This window comes from Pteropus medius, unplaced genomic scaffold (genome assembly GCF_902729225.1).
Source record: "Pteropus medius unplaced genomic scaffold, Ma_sr-lr_union100, whole genome shotgun sequence".
NCBI classification, from domain to species: domain Eukaryota; kingdom Metazoa; phylum Chordata; class Mammalia; order Chiroptera; family Pteropodidae; genus Pteropus; species Pteropus medius.
The window spans coordinates 9806582-9821985 of NW_024353908.1; the positions used below are offsets into that span (position 1 = coordinate 9806582).

General features: G+C 37.7%; 1 protein-coding gene across 15 annotated transcripts in view; it reads left to right on the top strand.

The window, feature by feature from the left end:
* The window catches only part of MAGI1 (membrane associated guanylate kinase, WW and PDZ domain containing 1), a 544874-nt gene that overhangs the window by 417231 nt on the left and 112239 nt on the right, over window positions 1–15404 (top strand). For all 15 annotated transcript variants that reach the window (XM_039851768.1, XM_039851769.1, XM_039851755.1 and 12 more), the window contains exon 3: window positions 10334–10453. In XM_039851768.1, coding sequence (XP_039707702.1) covers window positions 10334–10453 — 120 coding nt within the window. The remainder of the gene's footprint in view (window positions 1–10333; window positions 10454–15404) is intronic.

Consider the following 15404-nt stretch of genomic DNA (forward strand, 5'->3'; position numbering starts at 1 on the left):
GAGAGTGAGAGTGAGAGTGATTGATTATAGGAAATGGCTCACATATAGTTATGGAGGCCTAGAAGTCTTTCAGTCTGTCCTCCACCTATTGGGGAATTAGGAAAGCTGGTAGGGTAAGTCCTGGTCTTCAGTCTGAAAGATCGAGAACCAGGAGCCCTGTAGTCTCTGGACAAGAAAAAATGGATATCTCAGATCAAACAGGGCAAAGCCGCCCTTCCTTTGTCTTCTCTTTAGGCTCCCAATGGATTGGCTGATGCTCACCCTCTCTAGGAAGGGTGATCTTTACTCCATCTACTTCATGCTAATCTCTTCATGAAACACTCTCATAGACATCCAGAAGTAATGTTTTACCAGGTAACTGGGCACCTTCTAACTCAGTTAGGTTGACACATGAAATCAGCCATCATACTCAGTGTGACTTCCTTGCGAAGTAAAGGAAGTCACAAATTGATGATTTGTAGATCTCTATGTTTGGAGCTTTAAAGAACACATTAACATCTTAAAAACTTTGGTTCCAGTGCCTCTAGGATTAGGTTGTCTTCTTTACTTAATTTTTATTTTACTCGGTTAAGTCCCTTTTAGTTGCTTTCCCATTTATAATGGTTTATCAATTTTGACTAGAAACAGGCTCAATCACATTCTGAGCTCTGAATACAAGGACCTTATCTTCTCAGCTTTGTTCTGTTGGAAATATAGCACAGCTAGTGTGTGTGTGTGCGTGTGCGTGTGTGTTGCTCAGTGACACTATCTGAAAGTTTGAGGCATGTTCGTTCCTGTGACCATTCTGAGTACCATAGTTGTCAAATCCGAGACCGTCAGTATTGTGGATCTTCGCCGCTTCTCCACTGTTTCTTTTTCTGCCTTCCCCCTCCCCGATGCACACCAAGTATGAGCCGCAGAATTCTTTCAGTGCTTCCCATGGCTCCATGACCACTTTGTCCACCTCTTTCCTCTTGTCACATTGGAATTTTTTAATGCTCTTTAACACACTCTTCTTTGTTTTATCTCTGGGACTTCTCACTTTCAGATCCCTTTGATAGGAGCACCCAGAGACTTCTCTAGTTTCTCCTTCATATCACTTATTGTTTGTTGTTGTGATTATTTTATCCTCTCCACAAACTTTAAGCTTTCTCAGGGTAGGGACTGCATCTGTCTTGCTCACCCCCATCACTTTACACAGTATCTGGCACATATATAGTAGGCACTTTAGAAATTGTTGTTGGAAGAATAAAAGAGTGCAAGCATGCATTAGAAAGTGCTAACTAGAGGGGTAATTCTAAAGACCTTTAACTCTTGCCAAGCATCAGGATACTGTCATCTATGAATTGCTAAGTACAGCAATTCCCTGGCACATAGTAAGTAAGAGCTCAATAAATAGTGGCTATTACTAATATTGTCATTCTGTATTTCTAAATGAGGAGATACTTTCAACAATCATATATTATGGCCTAGCCTTGTGTTTCCTCTGCCTTTAGCTCTTCTTTCTCTTTTCTTTAATGTTTTCTGGTTGATTCTGTTATGCCCCATGGTTATAGAAAATCAGTTTAGATCACCTTTTCCGAGAAATGTAGATTTGAAAGGACTCAAGCAAGAAGCCAGGTGGACTTGTATTAAACATAGGGGAAAAAGTCTGTTGGTCTTCTGTCCTCAGTTTTCTGTGGATATTTCATGTTAAGCAGCAGCATTAGTGATACAGAAGCTTCAGTAAGAGTTCTTTGTATTGAAAAATACAGGAAGACAACATGAAGTGCACATTCTACTCCACATTTGGGTGCCTGCTGCTGCATTTAAGGCACCATAGAAAAATCATTAGGGTTTTGAATCCGTAAAATGAATATGGCCGTGGTCAGTATTTGTGGATATTTTGTTTCCAAATCTCTGTTTAGGGAGTAAGGAGATTTACATCCTTCTTTGTGATTGATCAGGCTCCCTAAGAAAAAAGGCGTGCATTCATACAAAAATGTTTGCAATGGCGTGTGCTATGAGATTTGAATTTCTTGGATGGTGAAAAGAGGACAGGATCATTGAGAAATCAGAGTGACAAGTCAGGACTTTTTCCTTCAAGATGAAAACATAAAGATCATTTAGCTGTGGGATGTATGTTCCCTCCATTTTTATTTTGAAACAGAGAGGTTTGAAATAGTACGTAGGCAGATAAACACCTAGAAAGAGTAAAGAAGGGTTACATTAACCAAGAGCCAGAATCAAATGATGCAGATTTGGCTTTGGTGATATTTTGCATGAGTACAAAATAATATGTAATATATCTAAATCATAAGTATAGAGATTTTCTCCATGAGCATATTTTCAAGAGTGTTGTTGAAATTCACATCCCAGTTTCTAAGCCCAGCCAAATCAGTCAGCTGAATATCAACTCCTGTTTGTTTGGGATGCTTACTATATGCTGGACACTGTGATGAGATCTGCATAGGTGGTGCCGGAGTTGATGCTCACACAGAACCTTGAGTTGTAGATATTTCTATTATTTCCATTAAAACATTTCTATTTAAAATTTGTATTTATTTTTATTATTTACATCTTCACCTGTAGATGAGGAAACTGAGAACTCAAAAGATTTAGCAACCTAAATTCTTTGGAGAGTAAAGTGGTGGATTTGGACTTTGAAAATAGATTTTTTCAACTTCACAACTTACCTCTCTGTCCTGTTTTTCCAAGTGTAGAGGCTTAGCTCTAGTGGTTCTCAAAACAACTTCAGGATGATGTGAAATGTTTTTAGTCAGTGTTTTAGATGCTGCTTTAACATTTAATCCAATAGTGAGCTACTGCTTTTCTCTATAATTTTTAAAAATCCTTATAATTATGTTAAGAAGAAAGTCTAAATTTGATATTTATAGGTATCTAACACCTTTTGGATGTTCGTCAATTTCCCTTTGTAATAAGAGAATGCAAACTTCAGGCTCAGAGCCTTAGGCTCTTGATATAATGAATTAGCTTTGTTTTATTTTTATTGTATTTATTTTTAGTTACTATGTATGGGAGGGTAAAACTGATTTTTCATTTGAGATAATGCTAAATGTTTCCTTTTTAAAAATTATAAGCAGTAAAATTCATCCTGTGAGGTGTACAGTTCTGTAGATTTTGAGAAATGCATAGTTCATCCACCACCACTGTGATCAGGACAGAGAACTGATCTGCTCCCCCACCCCATTCCCTCGTGCTGTCCAATTGTAGTCAATTCCAGCCCCACACCTGGCAACCACTGGTTTATTTTATATCCCTCTCGTAAATTTACCTTTAATAGAATATCATTTAAATGGAATCACACAGTTTGTATGCAGCCTTTTGGGTCTGGCTTTTCTTTCACTTATCACAATGTATTTGAGACTTATCCATGTTGTGTACATCTGTAGCTTTGCTGAGTGGTATTCATTGTAGGAATGTACCACCATTTATTCATTCACCAATTCACCATTTATTCATTAACCATACCACATTTGGATTGTTTCTCAGTTTGGGTTGATTATACATAAAGCCACTATGAACATTATATAGGTTTTTGCGTGAAAATACATTTTTATTTCTCTGGGGTAAATATCTAAGAGTGTGGTTGTTGGGTTATATGATAAATTTATATTTAACTTTTTAGCAAACTTCCAGATTCTTTTCCTAGTGACTATACCGTTTCGCATCTTGCCAACAATTGTATGTGGGAGTTATAGTTACTCCATATTTTCGCCAGCATTTGGTGTTGTAAGACTTAAAAAAAAAAAATTCTAGTAGTTGTGTAGCGGTTAAGTATTTCCTTTTTACATGAATATATTTTTTTAAGTAGTTTGTTTCTAAAGGAAAATATTGAATAAATACTACCGTTGGTCCTGAGATCCTGCAAAAAATGTGTGAGTGGTAGGTAACAGTGAATTTGGGGGAACAACACATTCCACTATGTTCCATCTTCATCACCTAAAGAAAGGAGAGTATCCTGGATGTCTAACCAATTTAAAGCAATGAAAACAACTGTTTTATTATAGAAAATAATGATCTTTTCTTAACATGAACATAACTAATTTTTGAAGTCTTGTTGGATTTTGAGAAGCGGTTCCCAGATTAATTCAACATCACTTGATATTGAATATTAGCAATTTAATCTTAGTAGGCTAATGATTCCTATATTAGTAGTCTGGCCTTGAGACAGTTTGGACAGGTGCTTGCCTGGAAACCCAAGGGTGTTGGGAACACGTAGCAGTGGAAATGGCATATCAGTGTCTCATCTCTAAGATTTTTTTGCTGCCTCAACTGGATATTTCAAGATAATTATTGGAAGAAGAAGAGAGAGCAAATAAGCTCCGAATGTGGTTTCCTTTCTGTAACCATCGCTTGTGGAGTTTGATGATAAGGAAGGTCACTTTCTGATTTCCTTAGCAAGGGTCACTCAAGCCGGGTATGCTAAAAGTCAATGAACCATAAAATGTGTATAAGAAACAAGCAGCTACTCAAGCTTTAAGGTGAGGACTTTTCAGGGTATTGGTAATTCATACTAAGATATTCTGTAGGGCACAGCTCAAATTAATTTGCTAAATTACTGGTGGTAAAAGGGTTGATAGTATTCACTACTCAGGTGCAAATCTTTTAGGTACTTTAACACTTAAAAAGGACTCTTTAAGTGCGTTTGATTTTTAAAAAACACAATCAGGCAGAAAAGTAATACCACCTTCTCTCGACTTTTTTTGTAGTGTGTTCCTATTAACAGCCATAAGCAAGTGTTGTTGACATTGATGCTGGCTTCTATGAGATGGGAAACCTTGGAACATTTCATTTGTTTGATTCACTCGGAGCCTATATTCTTTTGCACGCTTCTGAAAGGTCTTAGTATAGAAGATGCTATAGTAGAATGCCCAAGATTCAAGTCTTTCAAGATTCCTTAAATAATTATTTTATTGAATTTATAAAATGTTAAAACAGCTGCTACATATGCACTGTACAATTCAGAGTGTGAAAGGTATTTAAATAAACAATCATTTCATCTTTTCCCATTTCTGAACCCACCCTCTTGAGGGTACCACTGTTAACGGTTTAGTAGTATTCCATCCTTTTTAACTATTTATTAACTCAGAAAACATGAAACATCCATAGGGTATGGATCCATCTTTTGTATTTTTCCACATAATGCATTTTGCATTTTATTTTGTAACTTGTTTTATCACTCAACTATTCATCATAGACATTCTTCTGGCAACTGCGTATAGATCTATTTCTTCATGTAGTGAAAAAAATGTTAAAGGTGAAAATACCATATTTCATTTAATCATTCTTGTATTCATGGGCACTCGGTTTTTTTTGTCTTGTTTTATTTTGTTTTGGAGGGTTGCTTTTGTTTCGGTCTCAATGTTTTCATTTTAACCACAAACCATGCTGCCACAAATATTTAAGGAGGTTTTTTCAAAGAGACCACAACCAGTAAGAACCAAATAGAGTTTTTAGTACAAAACAGAGTTAGATCAGATCATTTTTCAAAGCATGCGAGTTTTTAGAAGGAAGGATTTTGTGTGCGAGTATAAGATGTCTGCTGTTTAATAAAAGTATGGTTCTTGTTATTATTTTGAGAGCAGATGTGCTTTGGGGGCAATGTACTGGATACAGTACAATGCAGGCAACTCAACTACTAACATGGTTTAGAGCTGTGCTAGCCAATCCAGTTGTTCCTAGCCACATGTGATTATTTAAAGTTCTTTAATTTTAAAATTCAGTTCCTCAGTCACACTAGCCACTTATCAAGAGCCACATGTGGTTTGTGACTACCACGTTAGGCAGCACAGATATAGAACCATCATGGCAGAAAGTTCTATTGGACAATGGTGGTTTAGAATGAGGGATGCTAAAGTCAGAATGTCTGCTTTCAAATTATAGCCCTTCTCAGCTTACTTGTTATGTGACCTTGGGCAGGTTACTTTACTCTCTAACTCTTAGTTTCCTCATCAATAAAATGGGTAGAGTAGCAATCCTTATACATTTCTTATAAAGATTAAATACAGTAGTCTTGATTAGGTGCTTAATAACTTCCCTGAGATATAAGTAAGCATCCAATAAATGGAAGCTATTATTCTTTTCCTAATAGTCTTTTTTGTTTTCTTTTTGAAAGTAGGAGGTGGACACTGTGTTTATTCATTTAAAGCTAATGACAAGATATTGTTGACCCGATTTCTAGTTAGACAAGCAGAAGGCAGTGTTGTAGGCTGCAGAAAACCCCAGTATGTCAGCCTGGTGATTTTTTTTTTTTTTTAAACATGCCGTTCCTGAGAAACATGATAGAATTTGTTTTACTTCTCTTCTGCCAGGAAGTAACCCTTCTGGCTTTGTTAGAAGCGTAGTTTGTAATAATTGTACCCACCCCAGATGGCTCCTGAAAACCCTTTGAAATGCCATCTGCCAGGCGTGTGTCCAGCAGGCAGCCTGTCATTCTGCTAGAAGAAAAGAGGAGGCGGAGTCCCCTCCCCAGCCCTTTCCTCCCTCGCATCACTGAATGGAGCCTGGTCATATTGGCGGAGAACCAAGGCGAGTTGCTCAGAGGATAACTGGGAGTAAACCTCCTGCTAGCCTGCAGAGTGGAAAGGTTTTGTCTGGTAATAAACCCTGAAGGTTTTATGGACAGAGACTTACTCGCCCTCTATTCCCTTCCCCTGCAGCTCAAAGGCCATCTAAGCATATTTATTTACAGAGGGAAATGGTATCTGCTAGTTTTATTTTCCCCTAAAATGTAGCATTTTTGAAGTCATCATTATTGTGAATCCTTTCAGGAAATTAAGACCCAAGGGTGACTGTTGTCTTTAAAGTCTGACAAATTAGTTCTGAAAACATGGTTGAAAGAAATGGCAAAGATAAGATGGCTATAGAAAGAGCGGGGAAATAACATTGTCTGGTTTTGGAAGACTTTAGAAACCCAATAAGTCTTTTGTTTGGTTTTATTCATTCTCATCTTTTTTTGAGAGGTGGAGTCAGGGGGTGGATTAAATTAATGGAATTTTGGTATGCAGACTGAGTATGAGAGTTGCCATATAGAACATACTTAGGACAGATCTTTTCACAGCAAGTTCCAAAGAGATTATATTCTTGCACTACACTGGAATTTCCCAATATGATGTCAACTGTTTGTTTTCCAAGTAGCCGACTGAACAGCTCTTTCACTTGGCTCCAAGATATCATACCCTCATCCTTTGCTGACTGCTGCCTCTTAGTCTCCATTGAGGACCTTCCTTCTTTTCCGTGTTTCTACATATTATAAGGTTTTAGTGTTCAACCCAAACTCCTTGGCTTCTTTTTCTAGATAGTCTCTCCCTAGATTCCCTCTTTCTATCCCTTGCCTTTAAATACTAGTGGTTTACTAATCATTCCCAAGTTTATGTACCAACCTTCACTCTGATCTTCAGATTTATATACTCAACTATCCACAGCTCTCTACACCTAGGGGTTTAATAGGCATCTCAAACTTTACATGTCCAAAAGTGGACTCTTAATTTTTTTTCCCTAAAAATTATTTCTTCCATCTTCTTGATCTCTATAAATGGCACCACCCATTTGCCCAGGTCAGAAAATTAGATATCAGTCTTCATTCGTGTGTTTTTCTTACACATCCACTCCATCAGCAAGTTCTATCTTAAAAATATAGACCTAGGATGGGCCGATGGGTCGACATACTTTTAAAATGTCTATCTTGTGGACATATATTACATCTATTTAAGTTATTCACAATCCGTGATAAAAATCCGACTGCTTCTTACCACATCCTACTATTCTTGTCTGTGCCCTGATTTTCTCTCACTTGGGCACTGTAATAGCCACCTAATTGGTCTTCTTGCTTCTATTCTTGCCTCCCTCCCTCTACTATTTTGCCCGTAGCCTGTAATCTATAAAGTCGAACGATCTTTTAAAAATAAATTATGGCATCACCCTGCTCAGAACCCTCTAGTGGCTTCTCATCATCTTTAGAATAAAATCTGAAGTGTTTTCTGTGGCCTACATAACCGGGCTCCTTGCTTTCATTTCTAACCTGTTTTCCACTGCTCTACTGCATTTCTCTGGCTTTTTTTTTTTTTTTTTTTTGCCCTTGCCTCAACCTGCCAAGCCTATTCCCACATCACAGCCCTAGGTCTTAACCCCTTCCTAGGATGCTTTTCTTATCACCTTTGCAGGACTCTAGATTTGGATGAACCTCCTTAGCCAGGCTTTTCCTAATCACCTATCTAAATTAGCTTCTCTATCTCCACCTCCCTTCCCTCCTCCAAGACACTCTCCAGCCTTTTAACCTATTTTACTGAGACACTTTCTAACCCTTTAAGCTCTGTTTCCTACAGAAGAATTATTTCTACCTAAAATTAAATGCTATATCTATTCACATACGTGATTATTTTTCGTCTTTCATAGTAAACTGTAAATTCCATTAGGGTAGGGGCTTCGTCTTGTTCACCAGTATTTCGCCAGTGCCTAAATTAGTGCCTGGCATATATTAGGACCTCAGTAAATATTTATCAAATAAATGGAACATAAGGATCTGTGCAACGATAAGAATATAAGTTATTTGAACTGTAATATTCTATTAACTCATTTCAGTCTAACAGTAACATAAACCACAATATCTGCTAATGGTTATTGAGCTAAGTCTTCAAAAGGATTATCTCATGCAATACACACAGCAAACCTCTGGTGTAGGTACTATTATGATCTCCATTTTGCAGATGAGGAAACTGAGAAATAACAGAAACTAAGGAACATGCCCAAGACCACAAGTTGGGGAACCAGACCATGAACCATCGTTCCCACTCCAGACCCCTGCTTATCAACAGCATATGATACTCTTTATGTTTCTGGACTACCTACTATGTACCTGACACTAGAGATATAACTTTAAAAGTTGTGAGGTACTTCAAAGTACTTGTCATTGGGGAGCCAGAAATGGGAACAAGCTAGGAAACAGCAGAAGATCAGATTCCTAGATACCATACAAGTAGGCTTTACCAGAAAGCCCAGCATGCTGGGCATGGTAAACAAACGTTTTTAATGTAACCATTCTATGGACAATTTGCAACTATTTTTAAAACACTCAGACTTTTGCTATTAGAAAAATTGGGCTCATTTAAAAATGTATTTATCTTGAGTTAAATATGTAAAATGTATTAAGTTTTCCATCTTACAAAAATTCTAGATATCCACTGTAGGTGTGTGGATTTGCTCGGTCACATAGGCAAGTGATCAGAGAATGCACTGTACTAGGAATATTAGAGCCACTAGAATCATACATAGAGTTGGTTATTTAATTGCTTTAAAGTTCCTAAGCATACTGAAAAATCCAGGCTTATTACGTAGGAAAACATTGACCTTAAAGCACCATAGGTGATAGTGCCTTTCAAAATCAGCCATGTCAGTTATACCCCCTAACTTGAACGTAGGAGCAGAAATCATGTGTTTTGCTTTTTTGAGGTGGAGGGGCTTTTCATAATATTTAAGATAGGTTCCTAGTATATACTCCATAATTGATTCTTGCTTTATTTTCTTTTATTGGTTTATGCATAAACCACATCCTTCCACATTGCTTCTACGCTTTGGGTTGAGATTGAGATAAAATGGTAGGTCTACAGTCCAGCACCTGAGCTGGGTGACTAAAATGCTCTAGAGGTTCTATATTTATTTTTTCATAAGAAAAAATGACTTATTAGTCATTGAAAGAATAACCAGCGTAAGGCAAAGGGGAGAATTTTCTAGCAAATGCAGTGTCCTTTCTAGCAAATGCAGTAGTCAGAACTTGTGGCTGGCCTCTTTTTACCAAACATATTAATTACATGGAAGGCAGCAGCGTTATTTAGTCCCTGGGAGATATCCAGCCAAGATCCAGACACAGATCTTGGGCAGTCACAGTTCTCTAGTGAAGTGTTTATGCAGTGCATGTCATTTTCTTCAAAAGGCTTATTACATTGTAACTTGCCAGATGTAGTAAGGAACTCAAGACTCTCAAGGCCTGTGATAAAAATATAAGCCCCTTAGGCACAGAGCCCTCAAAGGTGCTGATTATGAATGTTTTCTGTATAAAATCCAGTTCACCTTTTTCATTCAGTGCATTTTTAAAAGGATAAAACTCCTTCTGCCTTACCTCGCTGTGCTTGGTTTTCTCTTTGTCTTCTTTGAGAGTCCTGGGCACTGGACGTTATAAATGAGGATGTTATTCTGTTAGAAAAAGTTGCCTTTACCAGGTCCCTGTCTGGGCAGATCGGTCTCAGAATCTTAGGTACTCCAGCTTACTGAACAGGTTATTTTAATTACACCTGGATGCGGAGCTTCCTGTTTTAGTGACTGATGGTATCTTGTGCATTTGTCTCGTCTCCTGCAGGCACAACCCGATCTCCGAGAGAAGGAGAAGTGCCTGGCGTGGACTATAACTTTCTGACTGTGAAGGAGTTCTTGGACCTCGAGCAGAGCGGGACTCTTCTGGAAGTTGGCACCTATGAAGGTGAGCTTATCAATGTAGCAGCCATGACGGTGCCTCTCTCCTTGGCACTTCGGAGGACTCAGGGCCATCTCGGCAGAAATCTTTCATGGACTAGCGAGGTCTGAACAACTATAGGAGATTGCAGTTCACCTTAATAATAATAAAATATATGGAATAAGGTGTTGTGGAGCTCTTTAAAAGTAGTTTTCGTTTTTTTCCTCTAGGAGTTTTCTGATTTAACTTACTAATTTAAATATGTATGTTTTGTTTTTTTAATATGGACATGTGTTTTATTAGAAGAGGAAGAAGAATCATGGTCAGTCTCAAAATGTGACCTAATCAGTACTGTTGTTTTAATCTTGAGGGAACGGAATGTCATTTTTACCACGAATTGATTTTTAATATATTTTTGAGTAGATAATACATTTACATGGTTCATAAAGCAAAATATTTCAAGAATATTCAGTAAGTAATATCTTTCCTATACCTATCTTCTACTTGCCTAATTTCCAGTTGTTTTTTTTCTGCCAATGTTACAACCAATATTATTAGTTTCTGGTTACTGTTCTGAAATTTCTTTATGTAAATACAAATATGTATGCGTTCTTATTTCCTTCCTGTTTTACACAAAAAGTAATACACACTACATGCTGTTTGGTACCTTGCTCTTTTATTCAATAGTATGTCTTACAGGTCTTTGCAATTCCGTAACAGAGTACCTGTTTTATAAGTGGCTGTATAATCTTTTTGTATGGACATACCATAATTTCTTTAACTAGTTCCCTTTGGATAAATATTTTTAATATTTCAAAACATTATTGCACTGAATAACATAGACATAAATCATTTCACACAGGTGAAAATATAAGATGAGATCTCACAAATGAGATTGCAAGGTCAAAGCCAAATGTGGGAAAAAATTAAACTTACATTTTCTGAAAACAATATTATAGCTTGATTGCTCTTTGGAGTGTTATTGTTTGAGACAGAAGAGCATAATATAATACTATTATTAACTGGGTAAAATTATTAACTTACTCAAGTTATTATGGTATATGTTTATAAACTCTGAAAATTTGGATTTACTGGATGATCACAGGGGCACTTTCAAGATTAGAGTTAAAAACAAAGGGTAAATACAGAGTTGACCATTATTGTGTTAGAGACATTATAGCTTTGATGTGAGAATAGCCCCCATCTAAGGCAGTGGCTGCAAGTTAAGTAATTGATCATCAGTCTTAGGTGTGCTAATTCTAATTCAATGTTCTTTGGGAGCAGAGAGGGGAAGAAAATTATCTTTGTACCTACTGTTCATTTCCAAATTGTGAATATACATTGGACAGTGTTTAGATGTTAGTCAAGTTTCTGATGTGAACTCAAATATTTCCTTTGAGTGTTGCTCATTATCAGTTATCTAAGTTTCCTGGTGATTGGGAATATGAGAGAAGATCCGAGAATGCCTGAAGCAAGAATGGTTCATTAAGTCCTAGAAGTAAGTAAGGAAAGGGCAGAATACTGGGAGCTTCTTCAACATGTTGTCTTATAGATGTGAATCTAGTTAAAAATTCAAATGACTGAGAACAGAGCAAATGTGAATCCTCTTTGGTTAGCAGAAAGTGAATAGTCCTTACGTGAAGTCATTTATTATGCCCATCTGGGAGCTTGACTCCCCTAATATAGAAAACATCCATTTGCATTTTTAGAGAGGTTAAGGGTGAGAGTGGTTGTGCAAAGCCAGTGTTAGGTTGAAAAGGAAAAGCACGTGGCTTATACAATGACGGGTCATTTTATTGAGGTGTTTATGTTACATATGATATATAGGTGGAATCACTTTGTTTTCCCATTTAATTTTATTGCTTTGATAGATATAGCTATTGTTACCATTTTTAGATGGGGATGCTGAGGCCACGTAGCACTTAGGCATTTTTTTCAAGGTTGTACAGCTGGTTCTAGAATGCTAGAGCCAAGAACCAAACCCAGCTCAGTTGGACTTTCAGATCCCACACTCTTTCCTAAAAACCCCAAGAGGAATATTTTAGATGTAACTAAAAAGTTTCAGAACTAACCCCTTAGTGCCTTAACCTAACTTCCTGGTATATAGCAACAGAGAAACGTTTTTCAGAAAATGTCTGATCATGTCATATAAAACTGACTTTCCTTGAATGCTGCTTAGTTATTTTGGAGTTGAAATTTTCTTATGCCCAAAATTAATCCATTACAATTTTAACGCATTTGACTGCACAGTGTTCTTCAGTCTTTGACCTTTTAACTGTATAATTTCCCTACCATATGAGACGGCTCATAATTTTTTAGAACTGACTAGAGTTTATTATGTTGACTCTTATAAGCTGAAAGCAAAGTGGAATTTTTATTAAATGCCAGATACTGTGACAAGAATAGGGCTGGACAGATTTTTAGAGAGCTTCCCGTGTCTTTGCCTCCCCAATACCAGCCCCTCAGTGGTGGCTGCTGTCTGTTGTTGGACACTAACAGGCGTGCAGGCTGTGCTGTGGCACTGCCTGAGTTTGAATTTCAGCCCCTCCACTATTGAGTTGTGTGCCCTCCAGCAAGTTGGTTAATGCTCCATGTCTCCATTTTCCCTTCTGTAAAATGAGGATAATAATAGTGCTTCCTCATAGGTAGGATTAAATGAGACAATAATTGGAAAGGGCTGAGCACAGTGTCTGACACATGTGAGCTCTCATTCAGCATTAGCTCTTAAATTTACACACGGGGCTGGTCCGAAAATTGCCACCTGAGTGGATTCCCTCCCTTTCCACTAGTCACTAACCCAGCAGATTTATCAGTAAATATCTTTACTCTGCAGGTACTCATCATCTTTTTTTCCCTGCTCAAATTGTTTTCTCTAGGCTTGTCCTGGTTCCTGAAAGGAAAAGCATGCCAGAACAATACAAAACACGCATTAAAAATTTTAAGTAATAAATATACATGATAGACTACTTCCTATATTAAAGAACTTAAAAATATTTAAGTCCAAGTTGCTTCCCCTTCTCCCTGTAAGTAACCACTGTTAAAGGATCTAGTGCAAAGATTCAGAAAATTTATACATAAATGGTGTGTACATTTGTGTTCTTGTTTATTTCACTGTTCTTGCCTTTTATACTTATATAATTTGGAGGTCTTTCCACATTACTCTGTATAGTTCCACCTCATTCTTTATAAATGCTGCACAGGATACCAACGACATAATTTATTTAAACCAGTTGCCCTGTAGTGGATAGACACTTAGGATGGGCTCTATCCCACCTCTTTTTTTGGTGTTTTGTAAACAGTGCTTCAGTGAGCATCCCTGAGTAAATATCTTACTGAAACCAGAGGGCAAATGAGTCCGAGACTCTTGCTGCCTGTTCCACTAAGCCAAAAGACCGACACAGGAGTTGGGGTAAATAGAATAAGCGTTTATTAGAGAATCGAAAGTCTCAGAAACAGAAGCGAGCTATTGCTTCAAGGCATGGCTCCCTGAGTATCTTGGGAATACAGATTATATAAGGAAAAAATCGGTAGTCATGGAAACTAAAGGGATGAGGTAATTGATCATTGTATTTGGTTCTGGAATCAGCAATGGAGTCATCCCCTTTGGTCCCGTGACCTGGCTCCTTGGCTGGTGGGGTTGTAATTCTGCCTCGGTGGGCCTGGGGCTGAAACACATCTAAAGCCAAGATATTATCCTTCGTCTGAAGTCAAACAGAAACCTATTGTCCTCATGATTACAGATCTGAGGCTCTGGTAATCTAATGTCCTAAAGCTTAACAATGAAAGGAGCTGGCATGGTTGCGGGGAGAGGAGCAAGTGAGTCACATTGCCATTGTCTGGGCAAAACCAGCTTGAATCAGAGTAAAAAAAAAAAAAAAACTATATTAAAGAAATGAAATTTGTGTGTGGTTACAAGCTATAGGGTTATAGGGTAAGAAGAGGTGAGGCTGGGGATACCGTGAGGTCCATAATGCAGGGTCCTTGTATCAGGTCCTTCTTCATTACTACACTCTTTCGAACATAACTATAGATTAAGTTTCTGATAGTACACTTTTAAAGCAAGCCCTTTTATACAAATGAAGTTTGTTGAGCATTTACTTTGGGTCAGACATTTTCCAAGCCACAAGGTGTGATGTCCAGGTCAGAAGACAAAGCAGCTTTGCCTTTTTAGTGCTTACACTTATTAGTTATTTTTACCAACACTTGTCCATATATACTATCTGCTGGGTGCTGTTCAAAGTGTATTATATTCACTTGTCCATATATACTATGTGCTGGGTGCTGTTCAAAGTGTGTTATATAACTCTCTTAATTACCCAACAGTCCTATGAGGTAGTTATAATTTATCCCCATTTGACAGAAGAGGATTTGAGACCCAGGGATGCTGGTTATCATTTTTAAGTTCACATGGTAAGCCAGAGATAAAGCTGTGATTCAAACCCAGGCTGTCTGGCTCAGGGTCCCCGCTCTGCATATAGCCCGAAAGTCTTATGAGGCGATTAAATTTAAACAATTTCAAAACAAGTGATGATGTTCTGAGAAGGGAACTCCAGAAGCATGTAGTAAGATCACTGCATCTAATCCCAACTCAGTGTAGGGCCCCTTGACGAAGTAACATTTGAAATGAAGCTTGTCAGGATTTTATGAGTTCAAGTGAGAGGCTCACGACTGTGTTTCAGTTCGGAAATCAACATCGACCATGATGTCTGAATCCAGAGAGAGCAAGATGATGAACCAAGAGAAGGTTAGAATGATGGGTCCTTGAGAAGGAGGGGCAAAGAACCATGCCCTGCTTCCTTTAATACCAGTGCAATAGAACTTTCTTCAGAGATAGAAATGTTCAGTATTCTGAGCGGCCCAGTAGGACAGCCACTAGTCACATGTGGCTATTGTGACTGAAAAACTGAATATTTAATTTAATTTAAACAAATTTAACTTTAAATAACCACATGTTCCTGGTGGCTGCCATATTTTACAG